At 40.2% G+C, this 21,547-nt stretch overlaps 1 protein-coding gene across 1 annotated transcript in view; it reads right to left on the bottom strand.

The window, feature by feature from the left end:
- gnav1 (guanine nucleotide binding protein (G protein) alpha v1) overlaps positions 1-21,547 on the bottom strand; it is a 34,784-nt gene that overhangs the window by 3,734 nt on the left and 9,503 nt on the right. The window contains exons 3-8 of the mRNA XM_022207956.2: positions 17,044-17,136; positions 16,423-16,583; positions 13,981-14,109; positions 4,637-4,766; positions 4,388-4,459; positions 805-892 (exon numbers count right to left, since the gene is read on the bottom strand). Of these exons, the coding sequence (XP_022063648.1) occupies positions 805-892; positions 4,388-4,459; positions 4,637-4,766; positions 13,981-14,109; positions 16,423-16,583; positions 17,044-17,136 (673 nt within the window). The remainder of the gene's footprint in view (positions 1-804; positions 893-4,387; positions 4,460-4,636; positions 4,767-13,980; positions 14,110-16,422; positions 16,584-17,043; positions 17,137-21,547) is intronic.

Raw genomic sequence — 21,547 nt, 5'->3', positions numbered from 1 at the left:
AATTGCGGTTTATTTTTTTTATTATTTTATTGCTGTTTCTGTTTTAACTTACTGTATTGTTTTTAAGTTATTCTCTTGTTTTTTCACTGTGAAACACTTTGGTCACCCTTTGGACTGTTGTAAAGGGCTACAGAAATAAATTTTGATTGTCTTAAAGAGTAACTTTGTCTTCATTTGAGTTATTTTAAACTAGATAAATGGATATGTCTATTGATGGGCTTCTTTTGCACTGACTACGCTCAAGTAAATTGCTTGAAATTAGTTTTATTTTAAGATGTTATGTGCTTTAATGACAGTCTGATAATTTTACAGTCATATCATCAAATAAGAATCACTAACTGCACTAGTCGTGAAACTGGCTTTGTCGGCAACATTTTTGTTTCTTAAACATACATGTTATTCTGGATTTCTGGATTCCAAATAAACAATATTAATCCTAAAACTAACACAAGCTAAGACAGGTTTACATTCTTATATTTATAAGGCCTAATATTCAGTAAAATTCCTCTACATATGACCTAACAATTTGTTCCACATTAGTTTTTTTTGTCCATATAGTGTAACTGCAGGCAAGGGACACCTAAAAATCAGGGTATATAGTGACACTTGCCATGGTCACTTTTGTATATTCTGTACTGATATTTAACCTTTTCCACTTTCCTCATGTGTTGGAGTGAAAAAGTAAAAAGAAAAAGATCCAAATCCAAATTAAAACGGCTGTAGCTTCTGAAGCACTTTCACTACTACAGTGTTATTTCTGAAATCTTACACTGCCCATGTCGGCATCAATAATTAGTATCCTACCTTTAAACTGTGGCAAATACAACCGCAGATGTCGTCCAGAGTGTAAAATCTTGTCTTGAAAAAGGTCTATCTTGTTCATGAATAAAATCTGCAATAAAAACAAACAAAAAAAAACAATCAACTGAGAGCAGAACAAGCTCATCACAGCCCCCCCCCCCCCCAGCAGAAAAGGAAAATCAATCAAAAGCACAATCCTAATTTGATTTGGTGACTCCCACCTGCAGCACAGCAATAATGACCCAAACCATAAAACCAATATCAGGAATATTTGTTGTCAATTACATATATTCACGCAAAATGCAAAAATCAATGGCTGTGATGATACGAGCATGGGGGGGGGGGGGGGGGGGGGGGGGCGATGATGGTGGATCAATGACTTCGCTCAGTGCACAATCGATGCCTCATGTGGTCTCCGGTGAAAAGAGTTCAACAGGGTCAGCGACTGCTTTCGTTAATCTGCCTTTCTGCTGTTTATGTCTCAACCCGTGCTCAGCCGCCGCCACGCTGCATGAGTACTTTTGGCTTTGTAGTCAACCAATTAAAACTACGTCCAAGTTCTGTCTTTTCCGGCTTGTCTGATCGCAAAACCAAACGCGCACAAAAAGCCCCCCGATAATAACGAGGGAGGGATAAGGCAGAGCAGATTTTCAATGAAGAGGATACGGAGCAACACCTAGGTGTGTAATTACCACTAACCAGCCACAGTGAAGAGTTAATTGAGGTGGAGGTTACAAATTCTCCTCCCACGTGAAAAAAAAGGCATCATTACACACTTTTGTTTAATGAGCCTGTTAGCCGTGTTAACGTGCAGGCCCACACACAACCCTACACATAAACACGTCTCACACAGACATTTTATTGCCCATTTGGCTCTTCTGAAGCCTCATAAGTTTTTTTTTTTATGGTTAAAAAAGTAAAGCCTACTAAAAGAGACGCTTTAGTGCAACACAGAAACTTTTATGTTTAGACATTTCCTCTAATGGTTTGAATTGAGTCTGTTTTCATAATCATACAACATAAACACACTCAGTTTTGTTTTATAAAGCTATAAAATGCCAGTGTTTGGTCAGAAAATGTTGTTTTACTCTAGAAGGGTTAATCAGAGCTGGTAAAAACACAATAAAAGGCTGCAGAGTTCACAGCGGTTGATGCTTGCATCAAGGCTCGGTGGCTTGTATTTTAAGTGGGCTTCAAATGCGAGTTAAGTGGAATAAGTTGAACAAGCTCATTACACGGTTGTTTTTAATGTGATCATTTACCGGAAATGTGGACGGAAAAACAGACGGGGGAAAATGTCACCTCGTCAACGCTCACCCCAATTACAACTCGCCGCTTAATTGCGAGTGACAGAGGACTGGGAGACAAAGGGCCGAGGCTGTGATCGGTGTGTGGAAACAGCATTTATCAAACACATTAGCGTTATTCTTGTCTCATGGTGTCACAGAGAACAAATGGAGAGTAGCAAAGAGATGTAGCTCATTTCTCCTTTACTCATCCATGTGCTCCGCCCACCTGGATTGAACTGTCAAGCTGAACACAGGAAACTGGTCTCTTTGGATGCACCTCGCTGTCTCCTTGTTTTTCCTCTCATGACTTTTAAGAGAAAGATTTGGTTGTTTGCATGCCTGTCACTTCATAGCATAACCTCAGATAGAAGGATACAGCTTAGATGTTCTTTTATGCCTTGTATTACAAATGTAACCTTGTAAAATGTAAAACAGTGCAAATTACAATATAGGATTCAGGGCAAAAAGAGGTTCATAAACAGGATAGAAAGTGTATCAAACATCCTGTGTTGTTTCACATCATCCATTGTAGGAAAAGCATGTGATCTGTGAGTCTCAATCAACCTGGACACCCTGTATGTCGGCATTGGCCAGTCAGAAGTCAACCGTCTGCAGCTTGTTCAGAATGCAGTAGCTCGTCTTCTAACCGGGACAAAGGAACATGAGAACATAACGCCGGTGCTTTCCTTACTGTACTGGCTTCAGGTTAGGTTCAGGATTGATTTTAGGATTCTTTTATTTGTTTTTAAGTCTCTGAATTAACTGGCCTCTGACATTGTTATGGTGCATCAACCCTCCAGAGCCCTGAGGTCAGCTGACCAGATGGTCCTGGATGTTTCTTGATCCCTCATGAAAACCAGAGGAGATTGAGTCTTTGCAGTTGTGGCTCCCATGCTGTGGAACGCGTTGTCCCTCTCTGTGCAATCTGAGAACAGCCTCTCCATTTATAAAACTCGTCTTAAGACGCACTTGTTCACCCTGGCCTTTGGCTGAGCAGAGTCACCTTTAATGGATCTTTTCTCTGTTTTGTTTCCTTTTATTGTTCTCGTATTGTTGATGATTTATTTTACTGTAAAGCACTTTGGTTGGCCATAGACTTTTAAAAATGCTAAATAAATATATCTGACATTGACACGGGCAATTTTACTCCATTCTACTTTGCAAAACTGCTCATGCTGTCAGGTTGCACCGGGATCAGCCCTTTTCAAGTCCAGCCACAAATTCTCAATTGGACTGAGGTCTGGGCTGAACATTCACCTTGTTGTCTTCCAACCACTTCTGTGTGGCTCTGACTGCATGCTTTGGTTCATTGACTTGCTGGACAACAAATCACTCAAGTCGCCGTTCTCTTGCAGACTGCATCAGGTTGGCCTCCAGTATTTCCCTACACTGTGCTGCATTTATTTCCCCCTCTACCTTTATAAGTCTTCCAGTGTCTGCGGTCAACAGGCATCCTCACGTCATGATGCTGCCACCACCATGCTTCACAGTGGGGACAGTGTGTTTGTGATAATGTGCAGTGTTTGGCGTCCACCAAACATAAGGTTCAGTCTGGTTCTCAAAAGGCTCAATTTTGGTCTCATTAGAACAAAGAATCATGTTCCAGTTGACTTCAGAGTCTCTTACATTAATTCCGGTGAACTCTAGTCATGGTTTAATAAGAGTTTTTCCAACAGTGGCTTTCCTTTTGCTGCTCTCCTATAAAGCTTTGACTGGTGAAGAACAGGCAACAGTTGAAAGTCTTTCCCATCTCAGCCGCTGAATGTTGTAACTTGTTCAGAGGAGTCAGATGTCTTGATGGCCTCCCTCACTAGTCTCTTTGTCACAGTTACTCAGTTTTTAAGACGACCTGCTCGGAGCAGATTTACACGTGTGAAATAAGCAACTGCATATTTGTAATATTTGACATTACTTCGTAGAAATCTGTTTTCACTTTGTCATGAAAGTCTATTTTGCAAATTCTTGTCAAAAAAGACAAATTAAATTGACCAAGATTCAACGTGGAAAAGCAATAAAAGGAGAAAACGTCCAAGAGGGAGTGAATACTGTTTACAAGTACTGTAGTTCTTATTTCACTACGAGCCAAAAGCAACCATGACAAACCATGCTTCTGAATAAAACACATCTGACTACCTCTCTTTCCTAAGATGGTGCTCTGTGGACTTGTATACCGTCAGTTATTTGCAAACATTTTTCTGCAAATTACCAAGAGGAAAACTCTCCAAGTCTTCAATATACATGAAATTCAAATCTTTCCTCTTGAGTTTGAGGAAGTGGGAGAGTGATGAATTTCTCACCATGGATGTGCTGCGGAAGAAGACATTATTGCAGATTGAGGAGAAGAGTTTCAAGCTCTCCTGAAGACGATTCTGCAAAGAGAAGACAATAACGCAATCAAACAGCCGTAGTGGAGAGCGGAGAGAAGACACTTTCACATACTTATAACTTCATTTTGAAACACATTCAGAGTGGGTGACACAAATCTAGTGGTTCCTTGCATAGGAGAGCATGAATATTTGCGGGAGGTGACTTAGTGCAGTTTGTACCATGGAGGGGTCTTCTACCAGGGTCATGTCGTATCCGCTGAGCGACACCACGAACAGAACTGCTCTGACATCCTCGAAACAACCGATCCACTTCCTTCGTTCAGTTCTCTGCCCTCCGACATCGTACATCCTGCACACAGACAAGACATGACAGTTTGACCACGGATGGAAGAAACGCGGACAAGTGAGGACCCAGACTGAAGACAAAATCTAACGAATCATACAAGCCATGCAAATAAATGACATCTACAACAGCATTAAGACAAGCTTTCCCATTACTTCTATATTCATAAAGTGTGGCAGCACAATGTCATTTCAATTCTATTCAGTTCAATTTTATTTATATAGCGCCAATTACAGGTCAAAGTGTCTCAAGATGCTTTGCAGAACCCATATGCCTGAACCTGAACCCCCAGAGCAAGCCCTAAGGTGACAGTGGCAAGAAAACGTCCCTTTTAACGGGAAGAAACCTTGAGCAGTACCCGGCTCTCGGGCATTTTTTCCAGTGTAGTTGGTAATTATTCACCGACTCCTCAGTCATCCTTTACCCAACAGTCATTAATCTACTAGTAGTGAAAGAATATTTTGTAAAAACAATCCAGAATCTCCGTTTGTCTTGCTGATAGCGTCAAGAAGATGGGCAGGATTTTCAATAGGATTACAGAATCAGCTTTACAGAAACAACAACCACAAATCAAAAATGTCTTGCAAGATAAAGAAATGGAAACTAAAGCAAACAGTAACAAAATCTGAACATGTGTAGCAGAATAAGAGATTCACATTGTTGCACAGGACCCAGGTGGCTCTGATTTAGCAGATGAACTCACTCAACAGAGGAACATTCAAGAGAGCAAAGAGACAGAGCGCACACACACACAGCAGTTACACACCAACATTACATTAACAGAACATTATTTTAATCCAGATGCAAAAGATATGATCCCTCTGTGTGATTACACTAACGAGGACAGACAGTCTGTTCACGGATCATTCATCAGGATGACAGTGGAGGCAGCGCTGTGTGTATATGTGTGTGTCTGCTGGTAAATATGTGAAATGACATCTCATTGTGACTGACATGTCCTTGATCAGGATTCAATTTCCAGCAGAAAAGCATGAGGCCGTTTCCCGTGGTGTGTTCATGACCGTCCATACAGATGGTATAGCCTATTGTAGCACTGCAGGGGGAAAGTCTAATCAGTGACAGATTGTATTGGTTTTGGATAAGGTCAGATATTTCTCAAATATGCGATTTACACTCGCACACAAAGAGGAAGTGTGTCACGCGCCTCTGCAAATCCCTTTTTTTCAATTTCCACCGAGACAATCACAACATTTTCCCTGAAACAATCACAACACGGCAGCACAAAGAGCGTAAAGGTCAATGTTCTCTACAAGGATGAGAAAAAAAGAACCACAGCAGGAATAAGAGCAGAAAGAGCCACAGATCAGTTTGTCCCACTTCAGCCATTTTAAAAGCCAGATGTGCCGTCTCCCACATTCCATCTGAGCATCCATCGAGGTAATGCGGCTCTTTATTGAGAGGGGAAATGAACATATGGAAACACAGACGCACGACGGGGGGAACAGACAGGAGGAGCAAAGCGACATACAGATGAGACACGATTTATGTTGGAAACTTTCTGTGGAAAGTGAAGCCAGGCGCAGTGGGACTTTGAGTGAAACTTCATTATGCACATCAACTCACAAGACACGTGCACCCTAATGACACTGTCTGGTAACAGGTTTGCTTCAAAGCTTTGCAGCTGCACACACAATGACTTAGAGTGTTAGAGTTGATCAATCAAGTCAGCACCCAGCAGCTTTCAAACTAGTCACAACCAGAAACAATCAAATGTCAAAGTAAATATTTTAGCTCTTAATTAGATTACACTCAACTTTATTGTCATTGCAGAGTACAAGACAATGAAACGCAGTGTCCAAAAGTTCCTGTTGGCCGAGATGTTTCCAATACTGCTTTGAGTAAACAGACTTCAAACAAATTGGCAGATAACTACTAATCTGCAGAATCTGGAGAAATGCTGAGCCTTGTGTTGTTCACTTGCCACCATTCATTTGGTCTCGGTTGCTGATATGCCACAGCAGTGGTTTGAGCTAGTTACTAATGTCAGAATGCTAACATGTTCTATTGCAGGTATATTCTTTACCACATTCACTGCTGATAACTGTTGGAATGTCACCATAGTGGTGAACTAACACACCAACAAACCGACTTCATTAAAATTAATGATATTTGCTTTGTTTTGTTTAGAAACCTACATTACATTTCATACACTAAACAGCCACAACATTCAAACCAATGACAGGTGAAGTGAATGACACTGATCATCTTCTTACAATGCAATGATCTGCTGGGAAACCTTTGTCCCTGGCAATAATGTGGATATTATTTTGACATGTATCACCCACCTAACCAATGTCAAGCACAGCCCCCGTGGTAACGGTACTCTCAGACAACAGCAGGACAAAGGACCATGTCATGAGATAAAAACCCTAAAGTTCTGCTGTCAACACCCATTTATGTCCTGACAGTTCAGAGTTGTTACAGCAGCACACATAGAACTACACTAATTTTAGGCTGAAGGTTTTAATCTATGCATGTCCACCTGGAATATATTTGAAATCTTTTAAAATTCACCTAATTTTTAAACATACTGACACTCCTGAAACTACCCATCTGTGACATGTCACTCCAATGGAAAACCCAATCGAACACTGAAATGTCGAGATTGCATCAAAATCGGTTTATTTTGCATGTATCATTTTAAAAATAGCCCAAATTAAACCCTTAGCAGAAAACGCATTCAGTAAAAATTAACTTTTTTTGCATTCCTCAGTGCAACTGTGAAGTCACTAATGACTTGGCTGCAACCAACAGTAATATATCAATAATTCCTTGACTTCTTCTGAACGGTAGGAACGTTCACAAAGAGCAAATAGTACACAAGTATGGAAACAATTTTAAAAGCACTGAAATGTCTAAAATCTGTAGGGTCACCATTTTTTCCAGTGTTAGTAACACCTGTGGACACTTGATTTCAGGCTTTTGCAATTCTGGTAAATAAATAATCAAAGAAATTCAACATTTATTTTTTTCTTTTTATGACTTATGATGTTGTAACTTTGTCACAAAATATATTTTTTCAGTTTTCTCTGTTTTTAGCTGTGGTTGTTCCATAGAGGAGCAAAACTTCATGTTGCAATAAAAAAAAATATTCCAATGTAAATCTAATTGTGACAGGAGCAAAAAAAAAATGCCCAGAAACTGCTTCCCTTCAGAAGGTTAACTTTCTTCCTTGAACAACCAAATTTCAGCGTAAACTCCAGAACAGATGTGCTTCTAAGCTGAGGAAAAAAAAACAAATAATTCAGCTGTTTTAGTCTAATTTGATGCTCTGCAGCACTGAATGAAAAGGGGAAACTTTTACTACCATATTGGTGAAAAGTTCTTTGTGGTTCTAATATTCTCCAAATGAAAACTGATTAGGCTGCCTGCTAACGGAGGGATCCAACTTTAACCTCATCTGGGTAAAGGCGCACATTTGGTACTATCCATGTTAAACATGTCGGGTCACATCATTCTGTCCTCCTCTCACCCCTCCGGCTATTCCTGCCCCGCGATTATTCACCCCCATCTGCAGAGTTGTAATTGGAATCATCAGAGTCGTTGAAGTTAATGATGCAGGAAAAGACCCTGATTCTTATTACACAGAGAGGTCACAGGTCAAACAGGACCTCTTTATGCTAAATCGGCCGTGTCTGGGTGGGAAATTACAAGGCTGTACGCATGTCCATACACAAAAATATGCATACAAAAGACTCTGGATGATGAAAGCCCGTAATCTGGTGCAGTGTTTGAATAATGACATAAGATGTGGGGTCTGGATTTTCTCTTTTTTGATCTGCAATTCATTGTGCAAGATTTCAGTCAAAAATTCCCCAAAATGTAACTGTTCCGTTTAAAAACTTGTGCAGATGTGAGCTAAACCGCTGCATTCTTGTATTATTTACAGACTCTTATCAGTTTATAGCCTAGCCGCGCTAGACAACCCACGGCAACGAATTTAATTCTCTGCCAGGGAGGGTCTAGTTACCCTCCATAAGGCTTGAGGCTGGATTCTCCTAAAACTGGCCGGACCAATCACCATGAAGTGTAGAGTCAGAAGGCGGGCGTAACGAAGTGACGACAGAGGCGTGACGATTCTGACAGAAACAACCGGCACACAATAAACAGTTATCTTTCGACTCGGCTTTGGCCACAGCCCTTAAAGATTTGAAGCTAAAATTCAACTTGAAAGATAAACAAAGGACGGCACTGAAGTGTTTCATTGAGAAGAAAGACGTATTTGGACTTATGCCGACGGGATATGACAAATCCTTAATATACCAGTTGGCTCCGCGGCTCCACTGGTTGGGAAGCTAATAGGACTTAGCCACACAATCCGTTGGTGCTCTCGGAACCACGTCAGCCTATTCGTTGCGTTGATTGGTTGTATACCTACCCAATTGCTGCAGAGGGATTTGATAGACAACCTTTTAGCCCGCCTCCCTCCCTGTCGAGCGTGCCTAGACCCTTGTGCCGTCAGAAACATGGGATCTAGCATGGCTAGGCTAATCAGTTTATATATCAGTCAGACAGCTTTACTGTTGCTTCCTCCTCTTTGTTTCTCTGAAATGGAATTTTGATATCTCAATTTCTGTCAGTAGATACATGTTGTAACTTCTATTTTCATTTATGTTCAATTAGATGCTTGCTTATTGAAAGTGTCTCATTTCTCTGTGTTCACCTGACTGGCTGCACACTGAAAAAATTACATGCTGCTACATTTTAGGTAAATAATCAGAACTGTACAAACTTAATACGGTCTTCAGTGGGCCTATAATTAAACAGCACCATTCTTTGAGCCATCTGAATCAAAAAAAACTTTGTGTTATCCTTACAAAATCTTCAAAATGACACCATTTATCACAGCCATTATCTCTAAAAACAGAGAGAATCATCAGATTCTGTGCTCCTTGAAGTAAACATGAAAGCATTAGTGAGTGTAATTAAGATCCATGTGGTAAAAATTTAAGGATTTTAGGACTGAACTGTAGGCTGTGCAGAAACAAATTTAAAGTGTAAGTAGTAAAATATCTATTTTTTGAAGTCACCAAATTTTTTCAAGTACTTGCAACATCTTTGCCTAAAAGAAAATCAACTTTTGCCTTTTCCTCAGATGATTTCAGACAGAACTGCTTCACAATGCACGGAAGACATTTTTGAGTTCTCTCTACTTCTAGTCATGGCTGTGCCGTTTCCACAGGTTGTGCTTACAGTGAGGAAAAAGGTGACAGAAGCAAATAAGCACTACTTGGAGTTCAGAGGGTTCATTTGTGACTGTAGAAATATTTGTCAAACAACACATTCTGCAACATTACCAAAAGAGCTGCATTAATTTAAAACAGTCACAGCTAATAGCGCTCACAGTGAGACGTAAAGCAATTCTTAAATAATAATAAAAGTGGGAGTGCAGGACGCAGATGCTGCCACAGATGAGAAGCCTTAAGTAGGAACCAACAAGAGAGACGGTCATTAAACCGAAGGAGATAGTTTCACGTTGTGTTCGCAACGAGTGCAGCCTCAAGATTTACACAACGAGATGGAGACGGAGGAGAAAACACCATTTCCATAATAACCCTGCTGTCCCCTGTGCTTTTGAAAACCTCAGCTGAGTTACAACCAATACAACTGTGGAAAAGTAATAATTTAGGAATCAAAACATGGAATCCAGTGTCTGTTTATAATTAAGAACAATCATTAGTTCATTCATATGTCATTAAAACTACATACTCTAAATCTGAATGGAAAAACTTCTTCGAATCCCTTCAAGATCGATTTTGTGGCCAAGTTTCAAATAATTACATTAACGTATGCTAAGCTCTTCATCAACCCCGAGCGTTTAATCTTTTCAAGTCATACACAGAAACCTCGACACACACACACACACACACACACACACACACACACATCACATAAAGACTGACGCACATCTCTCATGGCGCTGTGTGTCAATTAACTAAACCCAGTTATTTATCTCCTCAAGAATTCAGGCTGATAAGAGCGACGGTGCAGTGAAGGCTGAGCTCCGTCCTGCAGCACCACCTGAGACTCGCATCCGACGCTTGGCGGCGACGTCACCATCACAGAAAAAGTAATTAGAAACAATAGAAGCAGAGAGTGACGCAACCAGCAAGACTTCGAGGAAAAAGTAGCATTTATCTGCACAGGACAACTCATTCGAGTACTATCAAAGTGTTTCCAAACTTTTCTCTGAACCGAAAAAAGCTGTCAGATCAGGTCAAATGTGTCACAAGTCAGCAGCACGCAGAGACTCATTTAGATGTCAAACAAATGCCGCAGATGGAAGTCGTGAGCTGACAAACTGGCTCTGTTCACAATGTTTATATGCTAAACGGAGAGTTATGAAAAGCTGAGGTAATACGTTCTATGATTTTAATTCCACATGAGATGGAACGTGGAGCAGGGATGACAGACGGGTTTATATTTTGTGAAGGCGGAGGAGGAGTCGCTCCTCAGGTAGATATTACTAAGAAAGAGGGGTGAAGTAATCTGATTTTCCTGAATATGATGACAGACACACTGTCACCACACTAACACACACAAAGAAAAACTTAGTTGTCCTTTAGTTACCCTTCCAATAAAGCCGCAAAGGAAAATTACAATGTAAAAGCAATGCACTAAAATGTAAGCCACCGATTTTACCAAGAAGTTACTTGTCTGGAATAAATCTTAAACGTCTAATATGAATCTGAAAACATCTGTGCTGTGGAAATACATTTGAAATGGTAAAAAACAAGTTGTGAGAATATGAAAATGCCTTCTGCAGTTCTTTCACTCCCTGTACAACTACACAACCTCCCAGCTTTATCCATGTTCCACACAGAAACCTTTCAGGAGGAGCAGCTGCTTCACATTCAATGACATCAAAGTCCTGCTGCTGGCTGCAAGAGTGAACGCAAAAGTATTTACGCACTCCAGCATCTGAGGAACTGAAGACTAAGTGGGTCACTTTTTTTTTGACAGCAGTGTTCCCACAACAATAGAAAAATCCTTAGTGTCAGCAGGTTGTGCAGCCAATGTGGGTAACATTATCACTAGCTTTGATTTTATGTCTATGGGTCAGAGCTCTGTGGAAAATGTAAAGCTGAGAGACATTCAGAGATGGATAAATTGATAAACAAATATATAACATGTATGAAATAGTGGCTATAATGCAGCCCATTAAGACTACATGCTAACTAAAAGGCACTTAGGAAGGCAGCCATTTCAACATGTGGCTTTTTCATGATTTAATTTGGGTTTTAATTTTCTTTGAGCAGTCTTTTATTTTGTTAAATAATGCTTTTCCCTTTTATAAATGAAACCGTTCTTTTATGTCTTTGGTAGTTGGATGATTTTATTACTTGGTAATTTTAATCTGTTTTCCCTGTGAGGCACTTTGTAGCTTTAATTTTGAAAAGTCCTCTATTATTAAATAATATAATTACTACTACAGCCTAAAAAATGCAAATAATTTTGACACATCAAAGTAAGGTACTAAAAAACAGTAAGATTATTATCAAAATTCAAATGATGTTGACACCAAAATATTTAAAACAGCTGATAATTAACATTTAACTAAATATACACTGGCATAGGAAAAACACCTCCAACCACAAAACGAAACTTGGAAAACATCAATGATTATGTCTACTTTTTTTTCTACACGTTTTGCTGTTTACTTGCTCTACATCAGTCACACAGCAGAGAAGTCCAGTTCATTAGTCTTCATCATCCTGCTCCGACCATCAGAGGCTTCAGGAAATGAGTTCAGCCATTGGAAGATGATAAAGAAGGTTGTATTATGTGACACCGGCTCATTGATTACAGATCTACAGATGAATATGACCATCCTGAGCTCAGACACCTGCCCTCTGCCGCCCCGCTGATAAGACCAAGCCACTGATGCCTTTCAATGTGTGTGTGTGTGTGTGTGTGTGTGTGTGTGTGTGTGTGTGTGTGTGTGTGTGTGTGTGTGCGGTCGCTAGATGAGTGTAAAGCCAACTGATAGGTGCTGTATTGACATATTGAATGAAGTCGCACATCTTCATCTCAGCCTATCGTGGGGCTGTAGACAGAGATAAAAGCGTCACGGCTAAAGAAGTGAAGAAGGTTGAGTGAGTCAGTGGATATAAGCGGCCGCATTCAGATTTAGAAAGTACATTATCTTTAAAAAAAAATCATAATGACACTATTTTTCAGAAGAAGAAACTGTAAAAATGAAAAGAATCATCATTATCCACTTGTGGCATGCTATTCACTAGAGAAAATTAACCAAATCTAAGCTTAAAATTGTGATATTTCATCAAAATTCCATTTAAAAATTTATGAGAAATAAGCTGTGAGGTGGGCAGTGGTTAGCACTTTCACCTTGCAGCAAGAAGATCCCTGGTTCAAATCCCGGGGTGGGCCTGGGATCTTTCTGCGTGGAGTTTGCATGTTCTCCCTGAGCATGCGTGGGTTTTCTCTGGGCACTCCGGCTTCCTCCCACAGTCCAAAAATATGCTGAGGTTAATTGATAACTCTAAATTGCCCGTAGGTGTGACTGCGAGTGTGACTGTTTGTCTGTATATGTAGCCCTGTGACAGACTGGCGACCTGTCCAGGGTGTCCCCTGCCTTCGCCCGAGTCAGCTGAGATAGGCTCCAGCACCCCCCGCGACCCTAGTGAGGATAAAGCGGTGTATAGAATGGATGGATGGAAGCTGTGAGGTCTAACTAGATTCTGTAAAAATCTACTAATTATATACTCCTTATCATAACTGGAAGCCTTCAGTGATTCACCTCTGACCAGGAGTCATGTCACAAAAATTGATAGACTTTATAGATGAACTGGGCTGAAATGCTGGTTGTGTTTATACAGAGTCAACAGAAGATGAGCATAGAAGCAAATTAAAAAATGTAATTACTAAAATTGTCATTTTTTCAGTGTTGGTATCACTTGTGCGCACTTGAAAATGTTGTACATACCGATTCTTTCTTTTTCAGTTTTTGTAAAATAAATAGTAAAGGGATTCATGTTTTGTTTTTTAATGATTCATAGCTTTATGTCGGTGTCAGACAGCATGGAAGATTTTTTTTCTTTGAGTCACTGCTCATAGCGGGGCAGGAATTTATATTGCAGTAAAAGGAGTCAGCTCATACCGAGTAAACATGTGTCACGAGCAGAAAACCTATAGAGACACTGGTTCATCAAAAAGCAGAGTGACAGGTGTTTTCTACCTGAAAATGAGGTGGTTGACTTTGAACTGGGTCTCTATGACGCCCGTCGTCCTCAGTCGTACTCGCAGGACGTCTGTCTCCGTGGGCACGAAGTCAGGAGACGTGATGCGGTTCATGTTCTCGAAGAAACTAGGAGAGGAGGAAGGAAGGGTGCAGAAAGGTTAAAGACAGAGGAGAAACAAGGGGAACAAGAAGGAGAGCGGCAGCAAAATTAATAACTTGCAGACAAACTTGAGATCAAAAGAGAAATCGGGTATCGGTTACGGGGGGCGTAGGCTCGTGTGTTATGGGTGTTGTGGCTGTGTCGGCTGCCAGGTGGAGGGCAGGGTGAGCGGTGATAAGGCTGCAGCCACAGGGGGCACATCGGTTCATCACCATGAATATTCACACCGTGGTTTACCATAATAACACACTGAGGCTAAGCTTCCAAACACAGATTAGCTATTAACACAGCAGCCTTTGGAATAAACTGTATCCTGTGTGTGCGTGCGCTCAGTGAGATGTGATCTGTTTGAACACACACACAGACACACACAAAGCGGCATCTCCTCCTACTTGAACTGACTGTGACATTCTCAAGTAGTCATCCTGAATTAGTTTCTTGGCCAGCAACATACATCCTGTTGCACAAAAAAAAATCCACACACATGCAGCGGACGATATGCGAGTACATGTGAGTTACTTCTGTAGTTGTGAGGACCAGTCTGAGCTTTAGACAGTTTGGTCACTCTTCAAAACGCCGTATTAATTGATCATTTTGAACACTAAAGGGCGGCAGAACAAACTGAACACCAGACATTGATATTATTTACAGAGTTACTGTCGTTTCAGTAAATTAACGTTGCATTCTTCTCGCTGTTCCTTTTCAGTTGGAAAGTGGATTTCACATTTTAGTTTGTATTTTCTGCAACGTTTAGTTTTGGAAGTTTACACTGAAGTGCCTGAGATAAATAATGGTCAGATTAATACAATAACAGCATATGGATTATCAACTTTAATTTGGAGCTGCCTGATGAACACATCAAGTCCAAGATTCACTCGTCTTCTTTTGGTCTCCACCAACTCCAGAGCAAAACTACTGAAACATTGTCAGTGTGGTTTTAAAGTTTTTTGGGCTAAAAGCAGCCATTTACTGTCAATGGAAGCAAGAATGGTTTATTGATCCTGTCACATTTTAACTCGCTGTGCGCTCACCTTATTTCTGCAATGTAAAGTCCTGCACCTCTATAGAAACAGCACAACCATGGCTAGAAGCAGAGGGAATTCATACATGTTTTCATGCATGAGACAGTTATAACATATTAATTAAAAAAAATAAAAGATTCTTTCTTTACTTGTGTCACAAAATTGTAAAAGTCCTTGAATCAACCTGTGCAACATTTTGCGCTTACAGATATAACTAATACTGGAAAAAACATGGTGACTCAACATACTAAAATATTTTACAATTTCATTTTCACCCATCTTCTTTGTATAAACACAGTTTGCAGCTCAGCTGAAATGTTCCTGAATTTTGCTGTTTGCAAATGTTTACAGATTTAACAGGTTGTGCACACGTCAGCTGTTTAGCCTGATGATCTGAATCAAATTATCTTGCGGAAAAGACAAAAGTGAGCCAAACAGAAATATCTGTGGTGACCTCTTGCAGAGGAAAGTTGTATGAAATTACAGCTGAAACGATCTTATTTCACTTGTTTCTTGCAAAGTCTGGCCTTTTTAACACAGTCACTGTGTTGCCAGGTTATAGCAACTAACTTGGCAGATATGACCTCAGCACCGCTGAAAGAAAGGAATGATCAGTTTTAGCTGGAAAAAATAAAACCCCACTAAAGGATTAGACTCGAGATTATGCATTGTGTCACTAAGGGTCCTCACAAGTAGTGTAACAGTACGACGTGTGTGCGTGCAGAGCAGAAGGTGACAGTGATGAACAATGGTTCTCAGTAGGAACCAGGGGCCTGTCGGTGTAGATAACCCCAGAGCTGAGGCCTCTCACTGGGGCAGAGGATGAGAACAGACGGCCTCCTGGTGGGTCTCAGCTCTGACACACACACACTCTACACTTCACTTTTTCACTTTCACCACTGTGCCTGCACTTGTGTGACGTTTATTTAAATTCTTCTAATCCCTTTTATTCCCCTCTCTAAGGTTGCTTTTTTCAACATCACTTTTCTCCTGTATGCACTCATCCATACTTGAACATATTCACGTATTTCATAGGCTCTAAATAAACACACATAACAGCCGTGGAGATGCGTGTATTTACAGTCTAGTGCAACCTGCCTCCCTCACTCGTTCCTGTCCAGTCTCCAGACGTTGACTCCCACTGACAGCGAGCACACGGCCGAGCATCAGCTACTAAGTCCGGCTAATTAGACCCCCACATCTCCTCAGCCCAGCGTGAGTGCGAGTGTATGTGTGCACTAGAGGAGTACCACTCACTACAGCGCCGAGTCGTTGAGCTCGTACTCGTATCCCCGGGCGGCCGCGGCCCTCACCCCCTGGTCGGCCCACAGACAGGACAGGGCGTGGCTCAGGAAAGGAAACAGCACCTGTTCTTCGTCAAAACACCGCCCACACGACAGGACAGAATGGGCATGGACCTGCAAGAAAAGACAGAAATGTAGATGAATGACCAGAGAGGAGCGGAGAGGCCAGATGGAAAAAAGGAAGCACATCTGAGCGACAGAAAAGTTTATGAGCCTGGCTCTGCTCTGCTCTCCAGACTATTAACCAGTAGAGATGGACAAATGACTGGATGTAGACAAGCACATGTGACAAACACATGGACATCCTGGTGACATTTATTAGAGGAAATACTTCGGCCATCATCTCCCAGTATGGTGCCGAGTGGGTGGAAAACGTACGAGCTCTGATAACTTTGACAATAAAGTTCAAATCGAATTAAACCTCATAATCAAACCGCCCACCCATCCCCTAACTTTGTGCTCTCTTTCATGCAAACAAACTGCTGCTGCTGCTGCTGCGCTGAGATGCTGCTCTCTAGTGGTGATCTGTGTGCAGTGCAGGAGAAAGAAAACAAATGTGGAGAAAACTGTCTACCTTGTTCCTGCTGTTGGCCAAGTTGATGCGGAGGATTCCCATTCCATGCAGGACGAACTTCATGGAGGTCAGGAGGTTATCCAGGACCGCAGGCTGCCAAACAGAGTTCAGAGGTCAGGTTCGAGACAAAAGCCTGGTATGCAGCATCACTTATGAATACTGGTTATAAATTCAACCTTGATTAATGTGAAATGTACAACAGTGATGAATTTGGCTAAATTTTCAGTTTCAGCTCACGCAAGGTATCATTGACAACAACAACCTTTCCTTAACGACAAAAGCCTTTATAAATTCAAAATGTTTTCAGTTGTGTGTAATTTTAAACCTGTACAGAAAAGAATAGATATTAATGTGAATGTGTAAGGTTTGATAAATATTTGGCTACAAGACAGCAGCAAAAGAAGCTTTAAAGACAACATTGACATGATGTCACCTATAAATGTGCTACAGGGAAGCAAACTGTTGCTTATGTAGAAGTTCAGGAGTATCAGAGGAAAAAAACAGCATTAATTAGAAAAGAAAGCTGAAAATTACTAAAATGCTTCACAGAACTGAAGGAATCTGCTGTTTATCACACTAAGTGACACCTTTAATATCACAGAGTTACTTGGTCTATTGTTAATATTGAAATGGTGAATAATGCAGCACAACCCTTGAAACTCCAAAATGCTTCCTGGCAGTTTTTGCTTCCCGTCATGTTTTTATCCACTGTGTTGTTGTTTTTTTTTTCAGTGCAATTTAAAGTCCTGCAGCTTTATGGAAACAGAACAACCGTGGAAGTAGAAGAAGTCAAAAAATTACAATGTCACAGGTCAGAAGAAATTTAAAATACAATCTTTGAATATTATTTCACGAAAAAAAGAATCAATGTGTACAACATTTCTGCACGTGGTCAATAGGTTTCATCAATACCATGTAAAATGGTGACCCTACATAATGTAGTTATGTTACTGTCACACTTTTAATTTGTGTCCACACTTGTTTCCCATCTGCTCTATGTAAACAGCCTGAAGAGCAGCTTCTTAGTGGTGCTGAGGAGAGTAGATTTTTTTTAATTTACAGAATCTGGTTAGAACAAATTATAAGTTTTTGGCAAATTTTTTGAGACATGTAGAATAGTGATTTTAATGAAATACCATGATTTTGAGCTCAGATTTGTGTTTTTCTTAACTGACTATACTGCACAGTACAGGATTAGTTCAAGGATTACTAGAAAGCTAAAAGTCAGATAGTAGTTTCTGTTCATAGAGTTTCTTGCTCTGACAAGTAATGCATTTGTGGAGAATTTTTTTAAAGTTGCCAGCAAGTTTTGGGCTTCAGCAGGTTCATTTAGGCCTGACTGGGCACAGGAAGAGCATTGCTGCCTCCTGCTGACAGAAAAACAACAATACAGTTAGTATTTACTCGATTGTTTATATATAGAGCAGGGAAATTATCAGGAACCCACTCTAACGCCAGGTGTTAAACTATGTTGTTACGTGGATATTAAGAAGAATGACATTAGATGCAGATAATTCCAGTGTGGTATCCCAAAAAAATAATAAAGTTAGGAAAGCGAGCTAGCCTTGAATGTACCACTACAAGCATGACCCACTGTACATTTGATACGTACATACAAAAAATGTGAGCTTGTATGTGTGTTTACATCCATGACATTGCATGAACTATTGAGCTAAATGAGTGTAAAAGAGTGAAACCACAGCGTAACTCACATAAATCTAGAATGGTACTTATAGAGCACAACCGCCACCATGGCTAATGTCTTCATGACTTGGGTTTAAAGACAGTTTTCTGGATCAGCGAAGACATTTAGCAGATTCTTACTCTGGCTGTGCACCACCTCCCCACCAGCTTTCATGAAGTTTGGCTTTTTGATTTTTACATTATTGTGTTAACAGACAGAATACCTGCACCACAACCGAGGAAAAATCTTTCAAACTTTGCTTCAGTGCATAGACACCTGGAAACTTAAGCGACCGAGGAGAGTGAATCCTGCAGAGAGGTGTGTGTGTGTGTGTGTGTGTGCGTATGCGTGACTTATTCCTCCATCACTCTGCTGCCAGCTAATGATAAGCTTCACATTCCATAACGATTCTATCACAGTCTGGTCGCTCTCCTCTTTGTGTGTGTGTGTGTGTGTGTGTGTGTGTGTGTGTGTGTGTGTGTGTGTGTGTGTGTGTGTGTGTGTGTGTGTGTGTGTGTGTGTGTCAGTAAAATGTGCAAGGTGAGATAAGTGTGTGTGAGATGACAGGGCTTCATCTTTTGAGGAGAGCTGGGCTGAAACAGCTGCATTGATTTGTGTCAGAAATAAGCTACTTTGTGCTTTTGTCTTTGTCATCTAGAGATACACAACTTTAAATTACAATAAATTTGATATATAGCAATGATAACACATTCTGAGTCTGAAAAACACAAAAATATTATCTTTATGGCACTTTGTTTAACGACCATAAACAGTGCCAAAAAAAAAAAAAATCAGGAAGTTTGATAATGGTTTAGGGTTTGGCAATAAATTATAAAGTCAGTGGAAAAGCTAATATAAATACAGTTGCAACTGATTGACTGGGCTTTTGATAAAGACAATAAACCTTCATTTGGGCTGGTCAGGTTGGACCGCTAGGTAAAAAATGGAAAATGAGCAGAAGTCAGTCACTATGAAAGCAGTAAAGGTTGGCACATTCTGATAAAAATAACTTCAATAAACTAAAATATTCTCTGTTAATCACCTTTAATTTCTAACTTCTAGTTCTCATTTACAGAGTAGCACTCAGTTTGTTGTTTTGCCAGTTAGTGGATACGGATGATGGCTTCCCATGATAAATGACTATTTGACCACAAGGGAAAAACTTCCCAGTTTAAAAGGAAGTTTTAGAACAATCGCGGTGGTATGAAGCAATGTTTTGATGAGCTGGTCTCCATTTTATTACTGTCTCATATAATTCATGGGAATGCTGCACATGCGGTCAACGGTTTCCCAATGTTCCACTGAGCAACAGCTGTTTCCTGAGATACAGATCTAATATACTGACATGTCAGAATTAAGACTGTGAGGAAGGAGAGCAATATGTGGTATAAATGATTGACATTTCATATTATTCAATAAAATGGGTGTGATAGTGTGTTCTGAGGAAGAAATTATATCCAATAGGAAGACATTCTGGGAAACATGTTGTTCACTTGATTGCAATGAAATAACACCAAAAAATATGTAATGTAGTCAGTGCTCCACCACAAACCACCCTGACCTCAAAAATAAAGTAGAATTATGACCTATTAGACAACTCAACGTAAACTGAAAATGCCACAGCTTCACATCAGCAGAACAAGAAAAGCACTCAGAGATCACAGTACTCCATCAGGGCTGCTCCGTTGGATCATTTCTGATGACTTTTTTTTTTTTTTTTTTTTAAATTCATGGATCCAGACAAAAAGCCGCATCACTGTAAAAATCTAATCAATTAGTCCTTGTGTTATTTCTGACCATCCCTGAAAATTTCATCCAAATCCGTTGATCTGTTTTTGAGTCTCTTTGGCCGAGTAATTAATGGCAGAGCTTTTGTTTTCATTGCATTAGACTTCGTAAGTGTCTAGTGAATGTGCATTTATACACTATTTGCAAATAAATTGTGCAAAATAACAGTTCAAGTCGATCTCCGCTTTGGATTAATTTCTTAAAAGCCTGAAATAGCAAAAATATCAATTTCTTCTACTGTTAACACACATTTGTAAGTAGCTACGGCTAGCAGCCAGTTAGCTTAGCCTAGAATAACAGTCGACTCTCTCCAAAACTAAACAAACACATCTAAAACTCACATATTTAGCTTGTTTGTTTAATGTGCCACACAAAAAAAGACTTGGGTCTACACTTGTTACTTCACCACCTTACAGTGATTTAAAAAAAAAAAACCTCCTTGTTCTGTGTTGAAATATCTGGCAGTGCTAGCATTATGCTTCACGCACAAGGAAATGGCTAGCTTGGCACCGTCTACAATTTCAATTCAATTCAATTTTATTTATACAGCATCAATTACAATTCAAATTGTCTCAAGATGCTTACAGAACCCATAACAGCAAACTAAATAATACGTCTAGCCAGTCTAAGGCTTAATTTTGTTGTTTTTTTTCTCTTTGGTTTCTGAACCGTTTAACAATAATTGTTCAAAGGTGAATGCTGCCATCCACACAGGTGTTTTCAATCCTCCCTCAGGTTGAAGCTACACTTCACAGAACGTAAACTGGACGAGGCAATAAATACACTGTCAGGCAGGTGGTCTCACCTCACCACGAATGTTTAGTCTGATCAGGTGGTGAAAACAGCTGTGTGGGTGGACTATGGGTGTGTAGAGGCTTTAAGGACAAAAGCAATAAACATTTAATTTCCCCCCACAAAAAAAGTCCCAGAAGCTACATTTGTGTCTACACTGCAAATACATGTTAAACGGGATTAAAGCTTTGTTTAAACACATCCTTTGCTAGACAGCAACAGCGTGGAACCGTTTTCTGC

Source organism: Acanthochromis polyacanthus, chromosome 3 (assembly GCF_021347895.1).
Source record: "Acanthochromis polyacanthus isolate Apoly-LR-REF ecotype Palm Island chromosome 3, KAUST_Apoly_ChrSc, whole genome shotgun sequence".
Taxonomy (NCBI): Eukaryota; Metazoa; Chordata; class Actinopteri; family Pomacentridae; genus Acanthochromis; species Acanthochromis polyacanthus.
This window is presented reverse-complemented; position numbering and strand designations above follow the sequence as displayed.